Genomic DNA, 14,253 nt, shown 5'->3' on the forward strand with positions numbered 1-14,253 from the left:
GGGAGGAAACCCAAGGGGAAAATCTAATTTGAAGTTTTTGTATTTTCAAGAGTGAAGTAACATTAATTTTGATGACCTGACGGAAATTATCTTTCTGGTTCTTCTCCTACCCGTCCAACTTTTAAACATACTTCAAGAGAGCAATGCACCTTGATGAAAATGTCCTTTAGGCTTTGTGAAAAGAACACATTATGCCTAATCATCTGCATATATGACACTATGAAACAAAGCTTTATACAGAAGAGTTTGGACATTGGAATATTGTGTAGAAGAATAATTGAGGCACTCCATATTAGAAACTTAACAGTAGAGTTCGAGACTACATCTTTTCCAACTGCCCACCAGAGACAAAGATGAAAACAATTGATTTTAGTTTTATATATTTTTTTAAAATTGTGTTAGAGTTAGTTCTTCTATTTTGTTTTTAAAATATTGGGCACTTAATATCTTTAGATCTTCATACAGATGCTTCTAGTAGATTCCAGTTTATGTTTGGTAGAAGTATCATGTGTTTCAGAATAAAAATTCAAAGTTCAACTACCCTGAATTCATTATTCTAGTTTTTATAAATTCACTTTTTTTTTATTGATCTGCGAAGTGCTACTTTGTGAGTCTGTTGGTAGACTTATACAATGTGTGCTACTTTTGTCAATGTTCAGGGAATTGTTAAGCATATTTCCCTGGAAATGAGATTTAATTTATTTTTGGAAATAAGGAGGACACAGTTTGACAGCCAAAGTTGGGTTGACCAACTGTGCCATAATTCTTTGAAGACCATTAACATATGTTTTAGTAACTTAAATGTTTTGCATTAGGCCAGGAGTGGCATATTTGGTAACAATGGGTGGAGTTTCCTTGGACTAGTCTTCATATAGCTCTTGCCAAATGGAATAACTTATGGTGCTAACCTCAAGTAATTACATTGGACTAAAATGAATCAAAGAACTGCGAATGCAGGAAATCTGAAACAAAAACAGAAATGGCTGGAGAAACTGCAGATCCAGCAGCATCTGGGGAGAGAAATGGAGTTCACATTGAGTCCAGTGACCCTTCTTCAGAATTACATTGGACACACACTCTTCCCATTGGATTAGAAAAGAGCTGAAATCAATGGTGGCTAGTGAACAGTAGATTTGACAGCAGGGATCAGAAACAATGGAATTGGTTTGAGTTTCAACTGTAGTGTAAGATACAAGATTCGATTTAACATGCAGGTTTATAATTAAAACAAGTACGCAAACATGCATTCCAGAATTTCGTTCAGTTGAGTAGACAAAATTATTCATGTTTAATTAATTGGACTATGAAGATAGGCATTTCCATAATAAAAAAATGCTTAAGACAACTATTATACTCTGTGTATCTAGCGTTCAATTTAATGGTAACATACACGATGCAATTGCTTGAAAACAAATTTTACATTATTTGGTATTAGATTATAAATTTGAGATGCTTTTTCTACCTACCTTCTACCTACAGGTAAAGTAATGAAGAAAATACAACTCCTTTACTAATATTTACACTTTAAGAACTGTACATTGTCAAGTTTTAAGACCAATGTGTAGCCTCAGTTAAACTTGATTTTCTTTGTACAGGTATCATTGACAGTACAATTGGTGAGATGCGGCAGGTGGTGGCTGTGACTGGAGATGGGACAAATGATGGTCCAGCACTGAAGAAGGCTGACGTCGGCTTTGCTATGGTACTCTGATTTTCCTTGATCTCTTGAAGAGTCACGAAGTTGTGGCTGGTATTGATGGAATATGTGATTAAATTGTTAAAAATCACACAACACCAGGTTATAGTCCAACAGGTTTAATTGAAAACTTCCAATTAAACTTGTTGGACTATAACCTGGTGTTGTGTGATTTTTAACTTTGTACACCCCAGTCCAACACTGGCATCTCCAAATCATGATTAAATTGGGTATGGTCAGCCTGGCTCAGTGCCTCTGAGGTACTAGTTTCAAACCACAGCCAAGAGATTGGAGCACATTCTCAAACCCGACAATGTAACATTGGGATGGGGGTTGGAGGTGCATTAATGAAGAAACTACCTTTGAATTGAAATGTAAATCTGATGTTCCATTTGCATGAACATTTTGATAATGTCATGGAATCATTCAGTATGGAAGAAACCTTTCGACCCATTGAGTCTGTTCCAACAAAAATTTAGTACGTAACACGAGTCACATACGACTGCACTAGGCCCATAATCTTGAATGTTATGACACTTTGAGTGCTCATCCAAGTACTTTTTAAAAAGATTGTAAGAATTCCTGCCTCTGGGGTAGCACGGTGGCTCAGTGGTTAGCACTGCTGCTTCACAGCACTAGGGACCCAGGTTCGATTCCACCCTCAGGCAACTATCTGTGTGGAGTTTGCACATTCTTCCAGTGTCTGTGGGTTTCCTCCAGGTGTTCCAGTTTCCATCCCAAGTCGAAAGATGTGCAGGTAAGGTAAATTGACCATGCTAAAATGCCCATAGTGTTCAGGGATGTATAGGCTAGGTGTATTAGTCAAGGGTAATGTAGAGTAATAGGTTCTGGATGTAGGTTTGCTCGCTGAGCTGGAAGATTAGTTTTCAGACATTTCATCATCATACTCTGTAACATCATCAGTGAGCCCCTGAATGAAGCACCGGTGATGTAGCCTGCTTTCTATTTATATGTTTGAGTTTTCTTGGGTTGGTGATGTCATTTTCTGTGGTAAATGGGATCCAAATCAGTGTGTTTAATAGAGTTCTGACTGGAATGCCATGCTTCTAGGAATTCTCGTGCGTGTCTCTGTTTGGGTTGTCATAGGATGGATGTGTTGTCCCAGTTGAAGTGGTGTCCTTCCTCATCCGTATGTAGAGATACTAGTGAGAGTGGGTCATGTCCTTTTGTTGATGTTGATGTTCATGTATCCTGGTGGCTGGTTTTCTGCCCGTTTGTCTAATGTAGTGTTTGTTACAGTTCTTGCAAGGTAGTTTGTAAATGACATTAGTTTTGCTTGTTGTCTGGATAGGGTCTTTCAAGTTCATTAGCTGCTGTTTAATGTGTTGGTGGGTTTGTGAGCTACCATGATGCCAAGGGGTCTGAGTAGTCTGGCAGTCATTTCCGTGATGCCTTTGTTGTAAGGGAGAGTGGCGAGGGTTTTGTAGACATGGTTTGTTGCTCAGAAATCGGTGGACTGTGTTCACTGGGTACCTGTTCTTTTTGAATACACTGTATAGGTGATTTTCCTCTGCTCTGCATCCTTCCTATATGCTGCAGCTGTGTGGTGGTTCATTGAAATAATGTTCTAATATTGCTTCGTTTGTGGATGTTGGGTAGATTGCTTTTGTAGTTCAATATTTGGTCCATATGTGTTTTCCTGTAAATGCTGGTTTGAAGATCCCCATTGGCTGTTCGCTCGACTGCAACATCTAGGAATGGCAGTTTGATATTGTTTTCCTCCTCTTTAGTGAATTTTATGCCAATAAGGGCATTATTGATGGTCTTGAAGGTTTCCTCTAATTTGTTTCATTTAGTGATGACAAAGGTGTCATCCACATAGCGGGTTTGGGTTGGGTTGGATGGTTGGCAGATCTGTTTGTTCAGGTCTCTGCTAAGAATCCTGATATTGGAGATCCCAAGGGTATTCCGTTGGTTTGTCTGTAGGTCTTGTTGGGCCCCATGGCCCAACATTTCAACTCCCCCTCCCACTCTGCCGAGGACTTGGAGGTCCTGGGCCTCCTTCACCGCCGCTCCCTCACCACCAGACGCCTGGAGGAAGAACGCCTCATCTTCCGCCTCGGAACACTTCAACCCCAGGGCATCAATGTGGACTTCAACAGCTTCCTCATTTCCCCTTCCCCCACCTCATCCTAGTTTCAAACTTCCAGCTCAGTTACTGTCTCCTTGACTTGTCCAACCTGCCTCTCTTCTTTTCCACCTATCCACTCCACCCTCTCCTCCTTGACCTATCACCTTCATCTCCTCCCCCACTCACCCATTGTACTCTATGCTACTCTCTCCCCACCCCCACCCTCCTCTAGCTTATCTCTCCATGCTTCAGGCTTACTGCCTTTATTCCTGATGAAGGGCTTTTGCCCGAAACGTCGATTTCGCTGCTCGTTGGATGCTGCCTGAACTGCTGTGCTCTTCCAGCACCACTAATCCAGTATGTAGGTCTTGTTGTTGAAGGCAAAGTGGGTGGTAAGGTATAGGTCCACTAGCTTGACAGTACTGTCTATGCTGATGAAGTTGGTGGTGTTTGGTGTCTGTCTTTGGTTCTTCTAATAATGTAGTCAGTGTTTCCTTGGCCAGGTTGATGATGATGATGATGATGTGAACAGGATTGTTACATCAAAGGAGACAATTATTTCATCCTCTTCGATCTTGGTATCTTTGGTCTTCAGGAATTCTTCAGTGGAGTGACATGAGTCTTCTACTAAGTGTTTTAGTCTTTGGTGTAGCTCCTTGGCCTGTTGTAAGTTGGTGTTCCAGGTAGCGAGACTATAGGTCTGAGGGGGGGCTCCTGGTTTGTGAATTTTGCGTAATCCGTAGATGGGTGGTGAGTTTGATCAGTCTGGTTTCTTTCTTTTTTGGAAGTCAGTTTTATATACAGTCAAAGATGTCAGGGAATATGTCTGGGTGGGACTCTCTTTGCAGGGTCGGTGTGGACTTGTTGGGCTGAATGGCCTGTTTCCACACTGTAGGGATTCAAATTCTAATTCTAAAAAATACCTTTCCAGACCCTCCCCTCTCTGTGAAATGTTTTGTTTCTCGAATATCCTCTAAACCTCCTGCCCTTCACTTAAAAATTATGCTCCCCTCTTCATGGACCCTTCAAGGGGCACAGCTGTTTCCTGTTCACCCTGTCCATACCCTTCAATCTTGTTCACCTCTGACAGGATCCCCTGAAATATGTGCTCCAAAGAAAACAGTCTGAGTATATCCAGCTTCTCATCATTAACTGAAATGGTAACATCGAGGAGAAGCTCCTCTGAACTCCAACCTGCCTGATCCCCTCCTATGTCATCACATCACTTCTATCCAATAGGCAAATACCTTTTTGTACTTTTCATTCTTGATGAAGGGTTTAATGCCTGAAACACCAACTCTCCTGCTCCTCGGATGCTGCCTGACCTGCTGTGCTTTTCCAGCACCACCCTTTTTGACCCTTGACTCTTTGGTGGTTCCTATTAGAAGGTAGATTGCTGCCATCTGTTCCTTGCAATTGCACAAACTGGAGTTGCTTCCCATAGACAAGGTCACGTGGTTGGTTTCTATCACACAGCAATTAAAAAACAACACAGGAACAAGCTCCACTAAGCTTTTGTAAGCTATAACCTTTTAGCCTCTACATGGTCTGTATCCCTCCATACCTACCCATTCATGTATCTGTCAAGACGCCTCCTAAACATTGCAGTTATATCTGCTTCTTCTACTACCACCTCTGGCTGTGCTTTCCAAGCACTTGCCATCCTCGGGGGGGGGGGGGGGGGGAATTTGCTTCTCATATCTCCTTTAAACTTCCCCCCTTTTACCTTAAACCTATGTCCCCATGTCATTGATATTTCTAATCTGGGAAAAAAACTCCAACTATCCATTCTATCCATGCCTGTCATAATTTTGTAAACTCCTATCAGGTCACCCCTCAGCCTCTGATGCTCAAATGAAAACATGAATACGAGGTTTGTCCGATCTCTCCTCATAACCAGTACCCTCCAAACCAGTCAGCTTCCGGGTAAACCTTTTCCATGCCACCTCCACATTCTCCTGGTTATGAGAAACCTCAATTTACGATCATCGTGGCAAGGTGAGAAAACAAAAATGAAATCACAGGCTGGATGTATTTCACCACTCTCTGTAAGCAATGAGCTGAAAACTGCTGCAGAGAGCCGTTGTTTTATATTTGCCATAAAAGGAACAATACTGGTGTGAAAAATATCTGAAATATCAAGTGTTATTTTAGGTGCACTATTCTCCCCTGTTTCAATATTTAATATTTGCCAGGGCACATGGGCTTTATTTATAAGCTTCATTAACATTTAGTAACTTTTTCTTAGATTATGTTGGGCAAGGATATTAACCAGGGTCAGGAGATGGCGTTCAAATGCAGATCATTAAGTCATAGAGATGTACAACATGGGAACGCACCCTTCGGTCCAACTCGTCCATGCCGACCAGATATCCCAACCCAATCTAGTCCCACCTGCCAGCCCCCAACCCATATCCCTCCAACCCTTTCCTATTCATATACCCATCCAGATGCCTTTTAAATGTTGGAATTGTACCAACACTTTCTCAGACAGTTCATTCCATCCACACTCCATCCTCTGTGTGAAAAGGTTGCCCTTCAAGTTCCTTTATAAATCTTTCCTCTCTCACCTTAAACCTATTCCCTCTAGTTCTGGACTCCCTCACCTTGGGAAAAAGACCTTGAACACTTAGACTCCATGCCCCTTGTGATTTTATAAATCTCTATAAGGTCATGCCTCAGCCTCTGACGCTCCAGAGGAAAACAGCCCCAGCCTGTTCAGCCCCTCCCTGTAGCTCAAACCCTCCAACCCTGGCAACATCCTTGTATATCCTTTCTGAACTCCTTCAAGTTTCACAATATCCTTCCAATAGCAGGGAGACCTGAATTGAACACAGTACTCTTTTTAAGAAAAAATCAACTCGCACTGAATGTCCAAGCAAACTTCAGGGGTGGGATGCATGTAAATGTCCTACTCCAGTTCCTGTTTTCCCAATAACTTGCATAACAGAAGACACTAAGCTAAATGCTTAAACTTACTTTTCACAAAAAAATCTTGCAATCCAATTGGGCCTTATGACCTTGCCTGTCTGTTTTATAGACTGAAGAGAAAGTTTGTTGGTTTAAATGTAAAAGTTCTCTAGACGCAACTGCTGTCACTTTACTATCTAAACATCCTGCCCCGTTAACAGATCATGTTAGTTGAATGAGCTTCTGGTTTGGTCAATTAATGCTTCATCTGATTCATTTGGGTTTCAACATTGCACCACTATTTGAAGTCTTTTTTTGATGATAGTGAGCAGAATCATATCCTCCACTTTAGGACTAAAACAGCGATCCATTGCATAGTGAGGAACTAACCAACCATCTTGCGGCTTTTTGGAGCTAAGAGATGCGTTTCTAAGATGCAGCCCACTTCATTCTTCACTGACCAAGCAATATATTTAAATAAATAAAACACTGCAGTCACTAAATTCAGAAGTTAAAAGGATATTCAATCCGAATGATTTTGCAATAAGTTTTAATATTCAGAGACTATAGCGCTTTTGTACCTAAAAATGTTAAATTGACTGGAGGGTGGCATTTTTAAAACAAACATTGCCTTTAAGCTACCCCTCTACTGCAAACTGATCTTCAACTCTTTGTCTTTGCCAAAACAAAATTGGCAATAGGTGCCATGATTGATCAAGGTAGGAAAAGGTTAATTGCAGTGTGGAATATCTGTAAGTTGAATAGCAAAGCAATTTTGTCCTTCAAGGGCACCCTGAAATTCACTTTCAGCTTGGGCTGAACAAAAATTACTCACTTTGAAATTTGAAGAAGTACAACATTGGTCTAGAATTCCGTGAATGCTTCTATTATGCTCCCATTTCTTGGCAGCTGTTTATTGCCAGAGCGAAAGACTACACAGGTGTACGTTAATTACAAGGCCATTTGCTCTGGTGCTGATTACATTGTTCCATCTCCATTTTATGAGCATATAGAGAATGAGTACAGAAAAAATGACAATATCTTTTGATGTTTTGGTGAACCAACTTATTCTAACTTGTTAGTACTGTTTGAGTTCCAATATTGAGATTTAATTATAGTTTTTTAATGTAGTGTATACTGCAAATACTACTTTGAGCATATAACAATGCTCACATTGAATTAGATGTTGATTCATCAGGAAGAATCTTTGTTGCTATTTAAAATGTGGACGGATGCAAATACAATATATTCAAGTTTTTGAAAAGAATGAATGAATGATTGATTGTATAGTGAAATTTTCCCAACTGACCCCTTAGCAAAATATAACAATAGCAAGTCCATTTGGTACCAAACAGTTCTAGATGATGACCATCTCGAACAAGAGGGAGCTTACCTCCTGGTAAATCTCCGCATCTTTTCCAGTGCTTCCATATCTTTTCTGTAACGGGGGTGGCCAGAACGGCAAACACTATTCCAAGTGCGGCCGCACTAGCATTTTGTATAGTTGCAGCATGACATTATGGCTCCAGAACTCTGGTTCTGGACTCCCTTCCCTCCTGCATTCCTTCCTGCAGTCCATCCGACGTACTAGAGTTATCGCTGTTCCAGTCAATGTTGGGCAAGTTAAACTCCCCCATAATGACCACTTTGTTCCTTTCACTCCTACCCAAAATCATTTTGCCGATCCTCTCTTCCACATCCCTGGAACTCTGCGGAGGCCTACTAAAAAAAAAAAACTCCCAGCAGTGTGACCTGTCCTGTCCTGTCCTGTTTCTAACAGCCCATACCAACTCAGTAGATGCATCCTCATCAAAGGTTCTTTCAGTAACTGTTATAATGTTCGTGACTAAGAAGGCTAAACCTCCCCCTCTTTTACCGCCTTCCCTGTTCTTAATGAAAGATCTAAATCCTGGAACCTGCAACCATCCAACCCTGCTCTATCCATGTCTCCGAAATGGCCACAACATTGAAGTCCCAGGTACCTATCCATGCTGCAAGCTCACCTACCTTATTTGGATACTTCTGGCGTTGAAGTAAACACACTTCAACCAGCTTGCTGTCTGCCAGTTCATTCCTGTGACCATGAAGTCCTGTCCATGCTCTCCCTGTTCTCATCCTCCTGTGCACTGGAACTACACCTCCAGTTCCCATCCCCCTGCTGAGCTAGTTTAAACCCACCCTAATAGCACCAGCAAAATTCCCACCCAGGATATTAGTAACCCTCTGGCTGAAGTGAACTATACCAGGTCGGAACTTTTACCCTAAATTAATACAGATGCTAATAATTCAAGTGAACTATATTTTAGTAAATGTCTTTCTGGAGTTTCTTCAGATTGTTTTTTTTTAAAAAACAAGATCAGATTTGAGAGAAAAAATACACATGTCCCTTTTCCCAGAAACTGCGTCAACGTTGTAGTGGTGATACAAAGTGAATTCTCTACAATCTCTAAAGTTATTGAGTTTTGGTTCAATGTACTGGACTTTACTATTATGTTTTCAAAATGATTGCAATAGATGTTGTCCCTTTTTTAATATAAGGCACAAATCTATTTCAGTAGCATAGTTTTGTTTTCATTCTCACTAATCATAATAATTTCACAGGTCACTTTTGAATTCATCAAATCTGTCATCCTCTGAGGCAGGAACTAGAAACTAGAATGAAAACAGTGTACTGGAGAAATTCATTGGGTCTGGCAGCATTGGTGGAGAGAGAAGCAGAGTTAATGTTTCACATCAGATTTGAAGGGGACTAGAGAGGTACTGCTTTCTGATGCTTTGGGCAGCATAGTGACTCAGTACTACGGACCTGGGTTCAATGCAAGCCTCGGGGTGACTGTCTATGTGAGACAGTGCAGAGTTGATAGGCTGAATGGCCTCTTTCCACACTTGTAGTGATTCTGTAGAAAAACAGGAAGGAGGAGCGAGCAGAACAGATGGTAAAAGTGCCCCTGAGCAAAAGGCAAGTAGGGTGCCAGTGGTAGCGGTAATGTAGGGATATAGATGAAGAGTAGGTATTAATAGCAGAAAACCGATCAACTGTACTGAGAGCAAACCCATGTAAACAAGACCTGGGGAAAGGGAATAATCAAAATGGAAAGCAGGGAATGTATGGTTTGAAGGTGTTGAACTCACTGTTGTGCCTAAGCAGCAAATGGTGCGCTGATCCTCCAGCCCATTTGGGCTTTGCTGCAGCACTACAGGAGGTCAGGAAGTGAAAACTGAAAATACAGCAGATGCTGGAAATCAGTAATGAATCAGATATGCAAAAAAAAAATCAGCAGGTCTGGCAGCATTTGTGGAGAGAAAGCAAAGTTAATATTTCAGGCCCAATGACCTTTTTTCAGAAGAAGGTAAGCACTGCTGGCTCTGAGAGCAACATTATGCATTGAAATAGAAAGTAATTAGTTGCAATTGTTGTGGGTATATTTGCCAAGCTGAGAAGTTAGTTTACAGACCACGCTACTGTATATATATAAAAAAAATCTCTGAACTGATGGCCAGACTTCTCTGATCACTCTGATTCATGACAGCCCATAAACCAACAACTCACCAGAACAAAAGACCCAATACCCATCATGTGCAGGACAAACGTGGTGTATAAGATTCCATGCAGGACTGTATGAAACACTACATAGGATAAACAGGCAGACAACCAGTGATCTGCATTAGTGAACATCAACTAGCCACTAAATGCCAAGTCCAGCTGTCTCTAGTAACAGTACACACAGAAGATCAGGCCGCAAATTCAACTGGGACAGCACAACAATAATAAGACAGGCCAAACGGAGGACAGCCAGGGAATTTCTAGAAGCATGGCACTCACCCACGGACTCCATCAATAAACACACCGATTCCGCGTACTGACCACTGTAGCGAACAGCAGGAACAAAATCAAATAAATTCCAACCGCACAGTACAGCAGCATTTCACAGGCTCCATAGCACTGAGGATGTCACCCAGAAATGTCTGTAAACCAACATCCCACCTCGGCAAACATATCCACAACAACTGCATCTGAGCTACACATCTCTATGCAAACCTTGAAAGTAATCAGTAATGAGAGCCATTTGTTAAAATGCACTGGAGGTGTTCTGCAGAACAGTCACTCAGTCTTGCATTTAGTCTTGCAAATGTGGAGAGTGAATTTTGTGCAATGAATATGATAGGTCTGATTGAAAGAAATAAAAGTAGAAATAGAAAGTTAATTGCTGCTTTGTTTGGAATGTGTGTTTGGGACCTTGGACTTTGAGAACAAAAAGTGCTAAATATTTACCTTCTGCAGTTACATGGGATGGTTCCATCGGTGTGGGGCGGCTCAGTGGTTAGCACTACTGCCTCATAGCACCAAGGACCCGAGTTGGATTCCAGCCTCTGGCGACGCTCTCTTTGGAGTTTGCACGTTCTCCCCATGTCTGTGTGGATCCCCTCTGGGTGCTCTGATTTCCTCCCACAGTCCAAAGATATGCAGGTTAGGATGGATTGGCCATGCTAAATTGCCCCACAGTGTGCAGGGATATGCAGGCTAGTTGGACTAGTTGTGGGGAAATGCAGAGTTACAGGACTAGGGTAAGGGGGTGGGTCTCGGTGAGCTGCTGTTCAGAGGGTCAGTGTGGACTTGATGGGCCAAAGTGGCCGCCTTCCACACTGGAGGGGTTCTATGGTGTGAAGAGGTGTTGCGAGTGAACAGCTGGAGAAACAGCACCTTGTTTTCCCCTTGAGGAGCTCTCCAGCCTTCAGGATACAACATTGTTCAACAAGCTCCAACCATGAACCCTGTCCTCCCCCAACGTCTTGATTGTGTAGAGCTATTCTACTTTTTGTTTTTAACACTTTGAGTCATAGTCATACACTTGCCATTAACACCTCCTCTCTTATCTAAATCTTTTCTCTAATAGCATTAGCACTGACTTTGCCTTTTGCTGTTAACCATCTGTTTGATTTTTCTCCTCCCCCTGCCCCCATAAATTTTGTAACAGCGCTTTTCCAGCCCCTTTTAGTTTCAGAGAAGAATCATATCGGATACAAAACATTAACTCCGAAGCTCTCAACTCTTGCCATGCAGAAGGAGGCTATTCAGCCCATTGTGTCCACAGCAGCTCTTCAAAAAAAAAGCATCATTACCTCGTGCCAGTTTCCTACCTTTACCCCATTTTCCCAAGAACACTATTTCTGTCCAAATAATGGTCCAACGTTCTTTTGAATGCCTTAGTTTTGAGTTCAGAGTTCTTACTATGAAAACTTTTTTTCCTCCTGCCATTCTTGTTTCTCTTGCATCTCCCTTTAAACTTTATCCTTTCATTCTTTGATTTGATTTATTATTGTCATTCATACCTAAATACACTGAAAAGTTGTGTTTTGTGTGCAGGACAGCAGATCATACCTTACAAAATGCATAAGAGTAATAGAACAGAGTGAAGAATACAATCTTACTGCAGCAGAGAAGGTGAACAAAGCACGAGGTCAGCGTTAACTTTGAAATTTTGAGAAGTCCATTCAGAAGTCTAATAACTACAGGGAAGAAGCTGTTCTTGAATCTGTTGGTCTGTGCATTTAAGCTTTTGTATATTCTGCTCGTTGGAAGAGGCTATAGCTGGGGTGGGTGGGGTATTTGATTGTATTGGCTGCTTTTCTAAGGCAGCAAGAAGGATAGATGGAGTCAGTGGGTGGAACAATGGCTTGCGTGATGAACTGGGCTGTGTTCACAATTCTCTGTAGTTTCTTATGATCCTGGGCAAAGCAGTTGCCATACCAAGTGGTGAAGTATCCAGATAGAATGCTTCCAATGGTGCACCTGTAAAAAAAAATTGGTAAGAGTCCTTATAGATATGCCAAATTTCCTTAGCCTCCTGAGGAAGTAGAGGTGTTGTGCTTGCTTGACCGTCGCATCAATGTAGGTGGACCAGCACAGATTGGTGATCGTCACTCCAAGAAACTTGATGCTGTTGACTATTCCCACTTCAGCTCCATTGATGTAGAAATGGGTGTGCCCTCCACCTTGCTTCCTGAAGTTAATGACCAGCTCTTTCATTTTTCTGAAGTTGAGGGAGAGATTGTTATCTTTATACCATGCAACCAAGCACTGTTCATTTTCCAAGCAGGAACAGTTACCCCATTTTCTTTACCCAGCTTGCTCATGATTTTGAAAATGTTCATCGAATCTCCTTTCAGCCATCTTTTATCTCCAAGGGAAAAGGTCCCAATTTCTTTCTTCTATCCTTAAAGTTTCTCATTCCTGGAGCAAGCTTGTGATCTTGGAGCACTACTTCATTCTCTCTAGTAATATGGCATTCACACCTGTACACTGTTCTATAGCTGACGACTGAAGTGTGTCTTGTAGAAGTTCAACATCACCTCCTTGCTTCTTGTACTCTATGCCTCTATTGATGAATCCAAGGACACTGCATTTTATTTCCTGCTCTCTCCACATATCCTCCTACCTTCAATGATCCATGCACACACATTTCCAGGCCCCAATGTGAGTCACTTCACACCTCTGAACTGAAACTTATCTGCCACCTATCTGACCACTCCATCAACCTATCAATATTTTGGAGCAAGGCAAAAAGACTGCAGATGCTGGAATCCAAAATATACAAGCAGGAGGAAGAACCCAGCAAGCCAGGCGGCATCAGGAGGTGGAGCAGTCAATATTTTGGGTGTAACCTTCTGCAGGACTAGATGTGGGTGTAAGGGGAGCTGCAGATAAAGGGGGTGGTGGGTGCAGGGTGGTGAAGTGAAATTGAGTGGCTCAATATATCCAGAGAGACAAGTGAAATCTTCTACCAGATGTCTTTTGACCAACTCCTTAACTGTTCATTGACCAGTTGTTTCTTGACTTTAGGAAGATTGGACCTGAAATGTTAACTCTCCTTCTCTCTGCACAGATGTTGCCAGATCTGTTGAGTTTCTCCAGCACTTTATTTTAATGTATTATGCTTTTTGACTTTGACTGGTTTAACTCCATCCACTATTTGAACAAGATTGTCATCAAGACATGCATTCCACTTCAAGAATGGGAATTCCTGAATCTGAAGTACACAGGGTTTTCTACTACTCGACGTTTTGAGTATTAGCCTCTTACCACAGAAATCTGCAGACTTTGAAATTATCCCCTCCATGCTAGGATCCAGACTGCTAATAAAAAGCAGGAAAAGCAAAGGTCCCAATACAGACCCCTGAGGAAATCTGCTGCAGACCTACCTTGAGATAAAAAATATCCATTGACCATTACACTCAGTTTCCTATCACTCAGCCAATTTTGTATCAGTGTTATTGCACCTTTTATGCTATGACCTATAACATCCCTCAATGGGACTGTTGCAAGGCATTGCATTAAGTTTCATTGATCCTTTCTATTATCTCCTTCAGAAAACTGCCCAAAGTTAGTTGACCATGATCTCCTCTTTTGAAATCCATGCTGCGTCTTCGTAATCATCCCACCTTCCCTTCTTTTTGTGTCAAACCTCCAGTACTACACTGCTTTTACCTGGAAACTAGAATCTGATTGCAAACTTGATACTTGTGTGTACACAAGCAGATGTAGAGACTAATCTGA

The 14,253-nt window shown here is 41.6% G+C and overlaps 1 protein-coding gene across 10 annotated transcripts in view; it reads left to right on the plus strand.

Moving 5' to 3' along the window:
* LOC140467388 (plasma membrane calcium-transporting ATPase 1-like) overlaps window positions 1-14,253 on the plus strand; it is a 252,286-nt gene that overhangs the window by 202,831 nt on the left and 35,202 nt on the right. For all 10 annotated transcript variants that reach the window (XR_011955441.1, XM_072563711.1, XM_072563710.1 and 7 more), the window contains one exon: window positions 1,596-1,702. Coding sequence is in view for 9 of the 10 variants with exons in the window: in XM_072563711.1 (XP_072419812.1) it covers window positions 1,596-1,702 (107 nt within the window). In the remaining variant the exon portion in view is untranslated. The remainder of the gene's footprint in view (window positions 1-1,595; window positions 1,703-14,253) is intronic.

Source organism: Chiloscyllium punctatum, chromosome 45 (assembly GCF_047496795.1).
Source record: "Chiloscyllium punctatum isolate Juve2018m chromosome 45, sChiPun1.3, whole genome shotgun sequence".
Classification (NCBI taxonomy): Eukaryota; Metazoa; Chordata; class Chondrichthyes; order Orectolobiformes; family Hemiscylliidae; genus Chiloscyllium; species Chiloscyllium punctatum.